This window comes from Pygoscelis adeliae, unplaced genomic scaffold (genome assembly GCF_000699105.1).
Source record: "Pygoscelis adeliae isolate BGI_AS28 unplaced genomic scaffold, ASM69910v1 Scaffold223, whole genome shotgun sequence".
Taxonomy (NCBI): Eukaryota; Metazoa; Chordata; class Aves; order Sphenisciformes; family Spheniscidae; genus Pygoscelis; species Pygoscelis adeliae.
In genome coordinates, this window is record NW_008824543.1 from 2,964,319 (window position 1) to 2,978,298 (window position 13,980).

The 13,980-nt window shown below is 38.6% G+C and overlaps 1 protein-coding gene across 1 annotated transcript; it reads right to left on the minus strand.

Annotated features, from left to right (window-relative positions):
• Positions 1-747: 747 nt before the first annotated feature.
• On the minus strand, positions 748-11,146 carry HRG (histidine-rich glycoprotein). The gene is made up of 7 exons (XM_009321739.1): positions 10,949-11,146; positions 7,366-7,473; positions 6,292-6,379; positions 5,605-5,762; positions 3,741-3,857; positions 2,166-2,252; positions 748-1,524 (listed from the first exon to the last, which is right to left on the minus strand). The coding sequence occupies exons 1-7, from the start codon at positions 11,144-11,146 to the stop codon at positions 748-750; spliced, it is 1,533 nt and encodes a 510-aa protein (XP_009320014.1).
• Between the last annotated feature and the right edge of the window lie 2,834 nt (positions 11,147-13,980).

Genomic DNA, 13,980 nt, shown 5'->3' on the forward strand with positions numbered 1-13,980 from the left:
CCTCCTCTGAGAGCAATTATGAACCATTTGAAAAAGGCTGTCCTTGAAGGCAGTATTTCTGGTATATCACCGCCAGCAACTGTAGCAATGGAAGTACCTGTGCAGGCCACCCTGCAGTGTTACACTACAAGTCATTAACTATTCTCAGACCTTTTCTAGATAATGGTGGTTACCCAACCACCGTTGTCAGTTTATGCTAGAGTACGCCTCATGATGTTTACTGTGCAGCTAAACATCCATAGTAACAAAAAAGACAAAACTTTGACAACAGTGTAAAAAAAAAAAAAAAGCTTACATATTTTTATTTTCTTTGAATCTTTATAAAGCATGAATGTAGTGCCATGGATCATTTTTTATGGAAGGCAGTCAACTTTCCTCTAGGTCAGATTTCCTCAGAGAAGTACATTATAATTATGAATGATGAGAAAATGAAAGATTTTAGATGATAGTTTTCACTATTAGGGAATTTTCCTTTTTGTTAGAACTAAAGGAGCATTGTTTGCTGGGGAGATTTGTACCCATTCACATTATCTGAGGGACTCAGAATTTTGAGCCTTTCAGTCACAGTGGAGTCTGAGATAGCTGGGATCAAGAGGCAGGTTGAAATACTTGTCTTAATCATTATTTTCAGTGCTTCTCCTCCCTAGAAATTGTATGCTTTTTCCCCTTCTCCATGTGCTGTTTTCATTCATTGTACAACTGTCATTGGCCCTGCAACTCTCAAGCCAGGAACATCTTTCTCTGAGGTCATGTAGGAGAATTTTCTGCCATGGAGCTATGTGGAAATAAAGACAAAATTTTTGGAAGAACAAGTTTGGGGTTTCCTGGGCATGACTTTGATTGTGTAGGGTGATCTGGAAAACCTGGAGCTTCTGGCATCTCCTTTAGACTTGAGCCAGTGAAGGGAATACCTTCACCAGTGCTGGAGGAGTGAGGGTTGCTTTGGGATAGCTCAGGAAAGTTTGCAGCGGGAGGTGTGAGAGAATCCTGATGGTTTAGAACTGGAGTGCGATAGACAGCTCCAGTTATTTGGAGCGGAAAGGACTTTCCCGATATGCTTGTCTTATTGCAGTGATGTCTGTAATAGTGATGATAGAGATGAGGAGGGCGTCCTGGAGGAGGAGGAGGATGATGTGGTCCACGATGGGGAGAAGGATGGTGGTGATGTGGTCCATGAGGAGGAAGAGGACAGTGTGGCCTATGATGGGGAGGAGGAGGGTGGTGATGTGGTCCACCATGGGGAGGAGGTGGAGGACAGCAGTGTGGAGGGTGAAGGTGGTGATGTGGTCCACAGTGGGGGGGAGGAGGAGGAGCAGGTCCTTCATGGCTGTCTTGATGTTCTTCGTTGAAACTATGGTTATGCTCAGGGTCTTCAGGTCTGGATTGAGAAGAGGGTGGACATCCATGCCTGTGATGATGCCTGTGATGATGCCTGAGATGATGCCTGTGACCAAAATGATGATGGGGGTGTCTGTGTGGCTGTCCCAGAGTTGAATATCTGCATCTTTGCCCATAGTCATGCTGCTGTTTATAAAAACACCAGTGGAGGAAGTATTAAGTGAGATGTTAATAAGACAGAAGTGGTGAGAAAGAAAGAGAGGTGGGAGTTAGTAGGTTTGCATTTACAGTTCTGATGATCTGTAAGGAAAAAAAAAATGTGTTTTTTTCAAGATAGAAGAGAAGGACTAGATGGTAAAATGCCAAATTACTGAAAATCATCTGGAAATACTACACCATAACAAAATGAAATGATATAACCAATGGAGCAAAATTTGTGATGGATCAAAACAAAATAAAACCCACACTGGAGTAGCTGTTGTAATATAGACTGGAATACCAAATATGATAAAGATCATCTCCCCTCCTCTTGCTTTCTAAAATTCCTTTGAACTTGTTTGCCAATCTCTACTCGCTTTAACTAAGGAGTATGATTGGACTGAGAGAAGACACCTTCGGAGGGAGTAGTAGGGACAGCTCAATTCTAATTCATGCTCTGATTAACCTAGCAGTTGAAAGCCACTCTGTCCTGACATGCTGCATCACACCCAGGCGGCAATAGAGGGACATAAACAGCCGTTGCAATCATCTGTCAGTCTGGACTAAGTGAGGTTGCTGTAGCCTGCATGAGGATATAGCCAGAGACATTTCAGTAAGTGAGTACCTACCCAGGGATGGTAGATTTCACAGCTTATATCTGTTTCATCAGGTTCATCCAGATCACTGATAATTCTTGCCTTGCAGAATCCCACATGCTAAGCAAAAGAAAAGAAAAAAAAAAAATGCACATCTGGGTTCGTGTGATAGAGTTAATAGCAGCTACTGAAAGTTCAACATTTTAAAAGTTAGGCTAGTTCCTTCAATACCTAAGTATGTTTACATAACTTAGCTAGATCCTGAGCTTTCTGACCAGTGATACTTGTCAGTGATTAAAATATATGCCATTTTTTAGTGGTTTTGACTGTGAAGACCACTTTGCCATATGCATCTAGAGCATTACTACTCTCTATCTTACTTCCCTTTTGATGTCTGTAAGAAATTGGTCAGCTACTGATGTCTCCAAAATGTGTACCCTGTGGGTGACTGAGTTTTATTCCTTTTTTTTTGTCTTTGCTTGTCAAACATCTGTTCAGATTGGGCTATTCTGAAGTTTTGCTCAAAGTCCTCGAAAACAGACACTGTGTAGCTATGCTGTTTCAGACAAAGCTCAAGGTAGAGCTTTCTTCCATATTTATTTTTTGAAAAGCAATTTGTTGTAATCTTTTAGCATTACATCCCTTAGCATCCTGTTTGCTGTGACTTTCACCTCCTGTCCAGTCATTGTGTGTGGAATTGCTCATGTGAATGAGCACAGAACTCAGATAAGGGGTTCTGTGTATGCTCTCTGTAGTGGATGCTTTGTCTTGATATATGTTTGGGCCATTAGTAGCCTATTATGATCAATGATTACAAACGTTAGTAGCATTTTACACTCACACACCAGTGGTGGCAGCATTGAGAACAGAATTCAAAACCTCTAGCCGTCTGGCCTGTGCTTCATTCTAGTGAACTTTTGGCTCCGCTACCAGTTCATTCACAACCTTTTCCAGTCTTCTGGAGTATAAAGAGGCAGAGGAGAAAATGGGTGTAGATAAAACAAAAGTTCTACATGTTTTATTTTTTCCATATTTTTATTTCACTCCTTCAATTTCACTTCTGGGGAATAATTTATTCTGAAATTATGATCTTGCCTAGTTGTTTCTTTGGTGTAGACTATTATGTAATGGGAAGGTGGGCTGAGGAGAGTACTTTAATAGTAATCTGCAGACAAGCCTGAATTATTCCGCTGTCCATTCTCCTGCAGTAGAGGAAAAAGAAGTAACCCTGGGCTCACTGGGATGACATAATACATGTATTTTTTTCAAGATCTATGACTCATGTTAGTGTAAAAGTTTTAATGAAAATAGCATGAATGATTTACTAGGGAATGGCCACAATTTGAATGTGAAAACCAGATTCAAACTGAAAAGCTCAGCTCTAGGTCTGTAATATGCTAGACTCCAGTTACATTTAGATTTGAGAGTTCAGATTGGCTCCTCATAGAATAAAAAGGAGCAGCTGTAAAATTAGGATCTGGACTTGGACATGCTGGATTTTTCATTTTGAGTTTGGGTGCATGCTTATAAGAAACACTTGCAAATGTTGTGGGAAGATCTTCCTGGTGCCACCCATTGTACCAGTTCTCATTCTAAGACTTTACTTACAGCGTGCCAGTCATCCAGAAAATCACATTCCAATGCCTGATCTGCTTGTTGTGTGGATTTAGAACAGTTGGTCTCTTTTATAGAGAATCCTAAAATGTGACCTTCACGGGAGGCAGTCTGAAATCAAGAGGTCAAACAAGAAGTGGTAACAAGGTGTATTTAAAGTCCTGTAATTTTAAAAGCAACCATACTTCGTATTGTTGTCAAAATCCTGTCTACCTCATGGTTTCATTACCTGTGCTGTTGAAATGTTCATACATATACGCATATTCAGTAAGGAAAATAGATTAGATAGTTTATACCTTACTTGCCTCACACCTTTATGAGTTCCAGGAATGGTTGCTTTATTTCTTTGTCTAGTACATGTATGTTATAAAACCTGTTACTTCTATAGTGTGTGTTTTTAAGAATTAGTGTCCTTAGAGTCTTCTCCCTAAATTGAACTGCTGCTCCTGTGAAAATACAGAGATCTACTGGATGGCAACCACCCCTTTCCAGTGATGGGAGTGCATAGTACTACAGTGCTGATGTTAGTTTGGGATGAAATTCTGCCAGTTACTGTGAGATTGTTGCTTTCTCTGTTGTCAGTGGCATTATTCATAAAGAAGGCATTACTCCTTTAGAATATGGGAGAAGGCCTTTGTGATCCTATTAAAATCCATAAAGAGGTGTTTCATTTTAATTTCCGACTGTAGTAGTAGTTTGTTTCAAGTCTGTGTTGAAGGTGTCCATAGCATGTGTGTGCACACAAGTTTCACTAGTTTAACTAAATTGGTTAAAAGTGGATGCACATACTTTATGGTAAAATTTTTTATCGTAATTCATAGTTTCTAAGTGTTATGCAGTCTGTTGAAATCCAGTGGTACAATCTAAATTGTCACTGTAGCTAAAGATGGCAAAGTGTGAAGACAAAGCATTTAGGGAGAAATCCACGAATCCAGGCAATCTGAAAACACCCACTTGCTAAATGGGAGTAGGGGTATATCCTGCATGGGACTACAGTGTAGAACACTGTTAAGTTTCTGAGCAGTATTAAAAGCTGCAGGGAGGTGGGGGTGGCATGCTATAATTTAGGCAGTTTCCAAGATCAACATGTATTATGGTAGGGGCCATGGGACCTCATTACAGAGGTGTCCTGAATTGACACGTGTTGGCACAGTGATCCTGTGCTGTTTAAGTGAAGGTCTCCAGTACGTACCAACAAGAAAATGTGGTGATGTGAGAGTTATACTTCAAATCACCCAAAGAATAAGTCTTCATGTCGACATCACTGAAGGATGGAGGACTTATTTACCAGAGCCAGTAGTTCTTCAAGAGGTACAGCACAGATACAAATTTACCTCCCGTCCTTCAGAGCTCTCAGAGTGCTGCTTTGCTCTGCAGCAGAGAGTCAAAATGATGTTGAGCGTGTTCCACTCTGTGTTGTACCCACGTGCTAAATATTCTGAGTAAAATATTATCTGACTTCAGTTGACAGAATGTATGACTGTGATAATACACATGACTGTACATCTTGAAGAACTCTGGTCAGTAGCAAATAAACTTTAGTGTGTTATGATATGATAGGCAAATAGGCATTCAAAATAAAAATATGCACACAAAGAAGGCTCTGACATTTTGGATGCCATCACACTGCCATAGTTTTTAGGAGATGAGAAATCCTTTTGCTTTCGCATGCCTAAAGTAAAGTTCATAACAAGTCTTTGCAGAAGCAGGACCTTCAATTTTAAACAGATGATTTATGCTGAGAGGTGACAAGCAATAGTTCTGATCCTAGAAGCGTTTGAGCTCTAGTCCCATGGTTTTGGAGCTGCACACAAAATTTTGTCATTTATAAGTAATTCTAGGACAAAATGCCACTTACCATCTTTTCAACTTTGTCCACGTCAAAGTAGTTTGTGTGGTTACCCTCACTGTTGAACTTCTCCAGGGCCTTTGCAGCAGTATTTTTATGTTGCTCGGTGACTTCTAAGATTTCAACTTTCACAGGACAATCTTTGCACTCTAATAAATCAGGAGGAACTGTGAAAACAGAGAATTCACTAATATTGCAATGGATATTAATACTGTTGGGCGTGTGCATGTGCCTTTAATGTGAACTCATGATGAGAAACTGAAATGCAAGTGTTTCCTTGGAAGTGAAATGCCTATCCCTCACTCCACAAGTATGGGTTTGTCCTGTAACTTGAAAAAAACCCAAACCTGTGAAAATGAATGAATGTTCTTATAAATCTTTTAGCTCCACCTTAGAATCTTACCACCCCAAACAGGCATTCTTTCCAAGTTTACTTTTTTCCTGACATTCGTTATCGTGTTTTGATGGACTGGAATGGTGATATCATCTGACATTAATAAAGTCTGCTTTAGAAGCGTAGGGTAACCTTAATTCTATTACTCATTCTTAACATTCCATTTGAATTATCTAAAATATGAATTGCAAGCAGATGAATGTATCTGTTACGGTTACCATACACTAGTAGTGCACAGACTTGTAATTTGGTACTATGGCTGGTTTGAGGTAAGCATTGGCTTACAACAGTGGTTATTTTACCTGGACTTAATGTACAATTAAATCCATATAGTTGAGGTTTCTTCAGCAGCTGGCTTGTATATGTGATAATCCTACATTGCCCAAAGTCCTGAGAGGGAAAAAAAAACGCGATTATGATGTTATTTTCACTGGATTTAATTGGATGTAGGTGATCATAGAAATTGCCTCCTTTTAATGTACAGTACTTCTAAGAATAACAGATGTGGTCATTAATGGAATGTTTGATCTGGTGCCACTCAAAATTTGTATTCAGATAAAATAGGATGTCCCTCTACAAGAGCCTTTATTTTAATTCTCAGTTTGCATGACTGAGTAGACAATGGAAAACTAAACCAGCCTTCTCAGTTGTTCTAATACTTATTTATAGTAAGATAATACTAGCTAGCAGGGGAAGTTAGGATGCCAGAGATACTCAAGGTCACATAAATCTTTATCAAAAAGTGGATGGACCTTTTCTTCCATTCATTTTCCCCATCTTGATAAAAAGAGTAAATGTGTTCTCTTCTCTCCTGATGGCCTTCGTGCTTTGTCCTGTGTGGTAGTATCACCACTCTCCTATTTAAATAAAGTTTTGGACTAGTGGTTCTCATTCCAGACCACATCATTGGACCGCAGCAATAAAGGACAAGTATTGCTACATATCATGTGTACTGACACTACCAATATTTCATGTTGTCATACCACAAATGCTATGACCGAAAACTGACAAAATATAACACTGGTATTTCTGGCTACTATACTAGGAACATGCTTAAAAAAATAATTTCTAGTGCAAATTGTCAGCAAATTATTCTTAAAACATCAGTACTGCCACCAGCAGTGGAATGCGGAGTATAGCTCCTTTGAGACAACTAGTTAAATAAAGCTGCACTTATTTGAGGAGTGAACCCTTTTCCAAATCTTTAGCTTACGTTTAACAACTCTAGAATTCAATAGACTTTACTTTATAGTGAGCCATATTAAAGCCTAGTCTTCACTTAGAGATTTTGTGGCACAGAAATTTCTGGGCAGTTCAGATGAAGATCAAGTTAATGCAATATTGACATATGACTCTGCCTGGGTGCCATTACTTGCCATGGAATAGGTGTCACTGTATTCACAAGACTCCCAGTGTCGTCTGGATAATACAGAGCATTCAGTTTCCAGTACATCCAAAGTTAAGTAGAGGACCGATGAATTTCCCTGGAATAGAAGTGCAGGTAAAAAAGAGTTTGTGTACAAGAAGTTTGGTCTGAAAGAAACTTTTTTTGAAGTAGATATGTTTAATCTTTAATGTAGCTTCCCCAGTTCCTTATTAAGGTTTTTCTGAGCTGACAAGCGTAGAAAGGGTTTAGGCTGGAAGGGACCTTTGGAGGTCATCTTGTCCGGCCACTTGCTCAAGGCAAAGCTAACTTCAAAGTTAGATTCAGCTGAGTTCTATATATCACCAAGGCAGTTGTTCCACAACCTCTCTGGGCCGTTCCAGTACTTAATCACTTTCTCCATGATTTTTTTTTGGCCTTACATCTAGTCAGAATTTCCCTTCCTGCAACTTACAACTGTTGCCTCTTATCCTTTTGTTGAGAGCCTGTGAAAAGAGGCTGTTGTTAACCTGGCATCCATCAAGTAGGGAAAATGCCAATGTTAAAAGGTTGCCATTCCCGCTTTCTGATTTTCACATAGAACATATTGATCTATTAGGAAATCAGTTGTCTAGGCAGCCAATTATTAGCTACATCCATTTCAAATGTCCTTAGTGACCAAGTACTCTTTCAGAACTTTGCTTCCTGGTCTGTTTGTTCAAGGAGTGATGCAACAAAGCTGTAATAAACCCTACAAAGTCAGGAGCCTTAGCTCTGAAATTCTTCTAGTGTGTTCAGTCTCCTGAGCAAATAGGATGGAGAATCAGAATTTGAGTTTGGCTGCCAGTGTAATGGGATGTGGTGTTAAGAATTGTCTGTGGCCCACAGAAACAATTTTGGATTTTTCTGCAGGAAAATGAATCTCAATTCACATTTGGAATGGATTGTTTAAATTTAATGCAACCCCTGTATGGACGAACATTCAGAATGAACACAGACGTATTTTATTTTGTCATTTAGATAAAATAATGCAAAGCCCTTCACTCTGAATAAGTGTCCTCAGGTTTTATGAAATTTCATCCATTCAGATTCCTTTTTCAGAGTGTTTCTGTATAGACAAGACCTTGAGAAAGAGTTACTGCAGTCTAGTGTAATATTTGTATTAGTAAGAGTCCACCAGTGTCATGTTAAACACCAGTTTTGCAGTATGCGTATGTCTTAGCATTGTCTCTATTTTTAAAATAGGGGCTAGGTGATTTGCACAGACACGTTATTCAATGGCAGAATCAGGAAAAGAATATAGTTGTCCTGGACACCCATCCTGCCTGCTAGCCACATGATTATTCTCTGCCTAGGAGTAGTTAGTATTTCTATTTTATTTTATAAATCCCAATAATTTCAAGCTGCTAGTCAACATATTAGTACAATGCAGACAGAGAAGAGAACAGAGACAGTGAGAAAGACTCTTTTTTTCTGGTTTGTATTTATGGGATTGCACTGAACGGCAACGTACGATAGGTAAGATAGTCTTTTGTAAAATGTGCTATTCACTAGGAGCCCTCTAAAACTGAAATGACTAAATACCTTCACTTTGTCATCCAAACTTGTGAAATGCCAGAGAAACCAATTCATCCCTGGCAAATATTTTTTTTATTAAGCAGGATGCATTTGGATTCAATAAAGCCTAAAGCAGAGCTTGGGTGAAATTGAGTGTCTACATCCAAATATGCAGTAGGAAATTCCTCTGTTCATCTGCTGGATAGCTCTTGGAAAAAAAATTATCGTATATGGTGCCTTCTTGGTTGTTTTAAAAGCATCTTGGGCACCAGAGTTCTGCACTGCACAAGCCCAGAACTGTTCTAGTGTGAATACTTGAGTATCTTATGATTCTAGAACTCCCATGTAAACCCAGTAGAGATCCAGCTGCTAGGAATTGCTCTGCTTAAGTTTCTAAGGGGGTTGATGTGATAGGCTTGATGCACACTATTGCATGGAGATAATCAAAATAATGTTCTGGTCTTTTCTTTTCTTTTTTACATTATTTTTTTAATGTCATCTTGGCAGTGGAGCCAACATAACTTCTTGCACAATAGTGTACATGATCAGTATGAAGGAGACCACACCTGGTGGCTTTGGGTCTGAGAAGGTACAGAGACCTTACAGGGAGAATTCTTTAGCAGTAAGAGAGATAGAAGGGTCTTTTCTGTTCTTCTAGACTCTGTGTGATAGCTGAAGCTGTGGCCCTGGACTGCAGAGACAGCAAAATTCATTAAGGGGACAAAGCAAAACATAAGCATGGTAGTCTAGTGGTCATAGCATTCTCCTGGAAGTGTGAATCCTCAGCTCTGGTCCCTATTCCAGGTTATGGTTCTACAGTTTATATAGTCAATAATTGGTTAAAATGTAGAAACAGTGGGATTTTCCTTTTTAGAAACAACTATGGTTTTTCTCATTCATCCAATGAATTTTGCATGTCTTACTGCCCAGTGACTCCACTTCACAGGGGTGGCACACACGTAGCTGCATGGCAGCAGTATTCTTCAAGGACGGGAGACTTGAGGGTTTAAATCTCTTAATGCTGAAGAAGACCGATTGCTTTCTAGATGAGCCCTTTAACTACCTGGCTATTGCATAAAACCCAATAGTATCACTTGCCACATCCTTGTCTTTGAAAAGCAAAATAATCCATCAGGTTTTTTGAAAGTATACCTGAAGACCTATAGGAATCTGGGCTTTGGGTCACTTTCTGAGCTTTTTCTTGTCCTAACAGGCAGTCTTAAGCAGCTCCATCAAAAACTAGCCTGTTTTTTCAGTTGCCATACTGAGGTGTGCAATACACTTCTTAAACAGTGCATGTGTGCCTGGATTCTAGTTTCATAGCCAAGCAGCTAAAAGGTAGCCAGGTGTATTAGTAAATCTGCATGTCCTTGGTCTCTTTTGTCTACTAGTTAAAGAAATTTTGTATTCTATTGCTTTTTCTGCTATTGATTTGCTTTAGCATTTAGGCAATCATTGAGAAAGGCTTATGTATCCTCTCTCGGAAACAGAAATAGAAATAGGAAGGAAATAGGAAATGACCGATATGGATTCTCTATTCAGCCCTTCCTCTGTTTTGCTGAGTGGCATTTTCATCTCCTTTGGCTTCCCCTGCTTTTTTCCCTTCCCTCCAGTTACCCAGCTATCTCCAAAATTAAGATAATAACAAAATACCTGTCTTGCAGGATACATTGATCTAATTAATGTTAGCCATTTGCAGAATAAGAAACCCTCCAAATATAAGTTTTGAACATAGCATCTGAGACCTGACGAGAGACAGGACAGATTAATTTCCAGTGTTGTATAAAGCTGTTCAGAGCATCTTTTATGCAAACATCCTGTCGGTCAAGAGAATAAAGGGCATCCAGCATTGTTCGAAATCAAGCTTACATACACTAAATCATGCACAAATGAATACTGAGATAGTGTAAATCAGAGCTGATTCATTGAATTACATCAACATTGCTCTGTTAAAAGCAATAAACATGAGCTTTTAATGATCTGGCTCATTATTTTAAAATCATAGTCTTGTGTAAATCAGCCTTTACATTGATACTTACTATATGTAGTTCTTGTGCATCAGCAACACGCATTAAACCGAAAACATAGCCATCTCTGCGATGTCTGTTGACCAAATCCAGGGCCACTCCTGCATCTGTTTCAACAGTGTTACAGTCTGCAGGTGTAATGCTTGTTTTGTTTAGGCCATTAGAGCACTGCAGTAGTGTTAGAAAAAATGCCGAAGCTAGAAGCAGCATTTTGTTTGTGGTGTTATGTCACTTCTGCCTAAGCTCTGATAAAACCAGTAGTCTGCTTTTGAATCAGAGTAGCCCACTGAAGTTATAAATGAATGCTAAAAGGGCATGGTTTTATATATGTGTTGTGTCACAGGGCCATTACCTTGACCCTGGATTAATGTTTGCAAACAGCAGGTAAATGATTATATAGTGATTGAGCAGATTTTGAGGAAAGTAGGCCTTATGGAAGGTAGTCTCCGGACTATCCATCAAAGATACTATGTTTGTGATTCTTTAAGCAGGCATTGTGCAGTAGTGTTTTACTATGAAAAATATTTAGCTTCTAACAGTGTGCTGCTGAGCCTGGCATTAAGAAGGTCCAGTTTATGTATGCGGGTATTATGCAGTCTTGGTTTTCTGTTTACTGTAAAAACAGTTGAACTGAAAATATGCTGAAATATTTGTGGTCAGATGATGGCTATATCCATATCCCTGTTTTTACAGATCCTTATCTGGCAGAGAACTAGTGAAAGGGAAACAAGTATGTCCCTCAGATTTGGAAAAGGGATGTAGCTCAAGGTACCCTTGCAAGCTGGTGGTCCATAGCTTCTATGTGAGTACCTGCTACTCTTCCAGCTGCAGAAAATTTAGAGCAGAATTCTATCAGCTTTACATTATTTCAGACTGGTACACAGAATGAGACTGACTGGCTTAATACTGATGTAATCTAGGCATGGCATGAAGTGACATAAAGCTGCCTTCGCATTCTCAATCTGAGCAGTTTTGTGTGCTCTTTGGCTGTAGTAGCCTTCATAGGCTTCTTCAGAGAATTGCTGGTAATTTTTTTGTATTTATTAAAATAATTCAGTACATACTGAGATTCATACCTTTCACAGGATATCTGCTGCTAAGCAGAAAGGAGAAGATGTTGTCTCATTGTCTTCAAAATCTTTTATTCAGGATAGTTTAAGACATTCTTAAAAGGCAGTAATCACTTGTCAAGGAATGGCTGAAGTTTGAATACAAAATTCAACCTCTGAATAAGAAAATACAAAAATTCAATATGTGAGCCCAAAATGGCAAGGTCAGATTCAGGTGAGAAATTTTCCAAATCCTGGTGGGTGTGAAGGGTTAGATCAGCTTCTCACAGAAAAAGGTGTTAGCTATCTAATTGTCTTGGGTTTACATGTTTGACTTTGATGTTTTTCTTTGACTTATTTTTCTGAGAAACTTAGGGAAATATAATAGGTAACCCTTACCCCATTTCATTAATCCTTATTAAAAAAAAAATCCAACTTTTAGCATGTCTGGTGTCTAAGAAATCGCATTTTAAAATGCATAGAGCTGAAGCAGTGGCTTTCTTTTATAGTTAGTTCAGGACACACTGAACAGTTTTCTGGTAGTAGATAAGCTAAATGGAGACTCTTATAATATGAGAACCAGGGGCACTCAAAACTAGTGTGAATCAGTTTAAAATGGATAAAAATAGTCCCCGCACAATGGGTAGTAAACTTCTGGAACTTGTTGCTGCAGAAAGATGTGGAGGCAGACAGTATCAGCAGGGTCAGAAATGGCTTAGAAAATTTCATGGACAGCAGGTCCTTAAGTGGATGCTAGAAGGACTAAGCAGATAAGTACTCTTTTAAATCCCTAGTACAATGATTCTGGGTACTGGAAAAGTACAAGAGGAATGGTTTGCGGAAAGGGAGCAGGTCATATGTTTCTCCTAACCACAATTGTCTTTTGCCACTGTGAGAGATGAATACAGGGCTGGGTGAACCACTGTTCTGATGCAGTAGGGCATTTCTTTTGTTTATGTTTTTATAATGTTTCATCATAATAATTCAGAATTTCTTCTGGAATATTGGAAAAAAGCGGTGAAATAAATGTTGTGTAAATAGTCAAAGACATTTGAAATACATCTCATCAGTTAAAAATAATATTCACATCATTGCTGTGTTCCAAATCGCACCCCCATTCATTACTTACAATACTGTTTAATTTTTCAAATGGGCAGTCATATTGAAGAAAGGCATCAGATTAGGTAATTTATAACATAATTCCCTTAGTCGTCTATTGTTTTCAGATTGTTGGTTCATTTTTTCTTCTTTTGTTCTGTGCTGTTCATTGTGACACCGATCATTTTCTTGGCAGTGGCTTATGTATTTTTTATGTATGAAATAGAAACACTATGAATAAACAGTAGAAATTGTACAATTCCTGCAAAATTAACCGCACAAGTAAAAGTAAGGTTCTGTTCCCACTGTAGAGAGTTTTGTCCTTGATTTCTTTGGAAAAGAAGGATTGGACTCTATTATTAAAGTACAGCATGGACAAGCACTTCAGGCACAGTCAGAGCAGTTAATTAAATATTGGTTGTACTTGAGTCAGTATAATGTATTTTTATCATTTCTCACCCAGTTTGATATCTTTTTAATACTTATCTTGTTTTTATATTTATTGCTTGTAAGTTTTGTGTGTTGTTTTAATGAAGCTATTTCTATAAACAGATTGCTGGCAGGAATAGGAATATTTATCTAAACGTGGCACTTCTCTTGACTAGCTTATCAAAAGCTTGTTTATGTCTATGACTTTTACCAAGGCTTGACTTGTAACAGTAAGAGGTGATCCACATTCAAACTTTAAGGAGTTGGTAATAAACATCCATCCTAAACCTTTCTCCAGAAATCTGGGAAAACACACCAAAAAGTGGTTTGTCTTCCCCGCGTGAAAAATAGTGTATCAAATGCTTAATAAATAGAACTTTATTCTAGGGGGAAAAGGAAAAGACACCTGACAAATAAAGGAGGTAATATTCAATAACCAATTACTCCTTTCCTAAAGTATAGCCATAA

Bases quoted from the DNA above. Each gene is read 5' to 3' on its own strand.
- HRG (XM_009321739.1), bottom strand. From the start codon at position 11,146: ATGCTGCTTCTAGCTTCGGCATTTTTTCTAACACTACTGCAGTGCTCT. The intron at 3,858-5,604 runs GTAAGTGGCATT...TCTTGATTTCAG, and splicing joins TGGACAAAGTTGAAAAGATG to ACTGCCTCCCGTGAAGGTCA. The intron at 2,253-3,740 runs GTAAGTAAAGTC...TCTTTTGCTTAG, and splicing joins TTCTGGATGACTGGCACGCT to CATGTGGGATTCTGCAAGGC.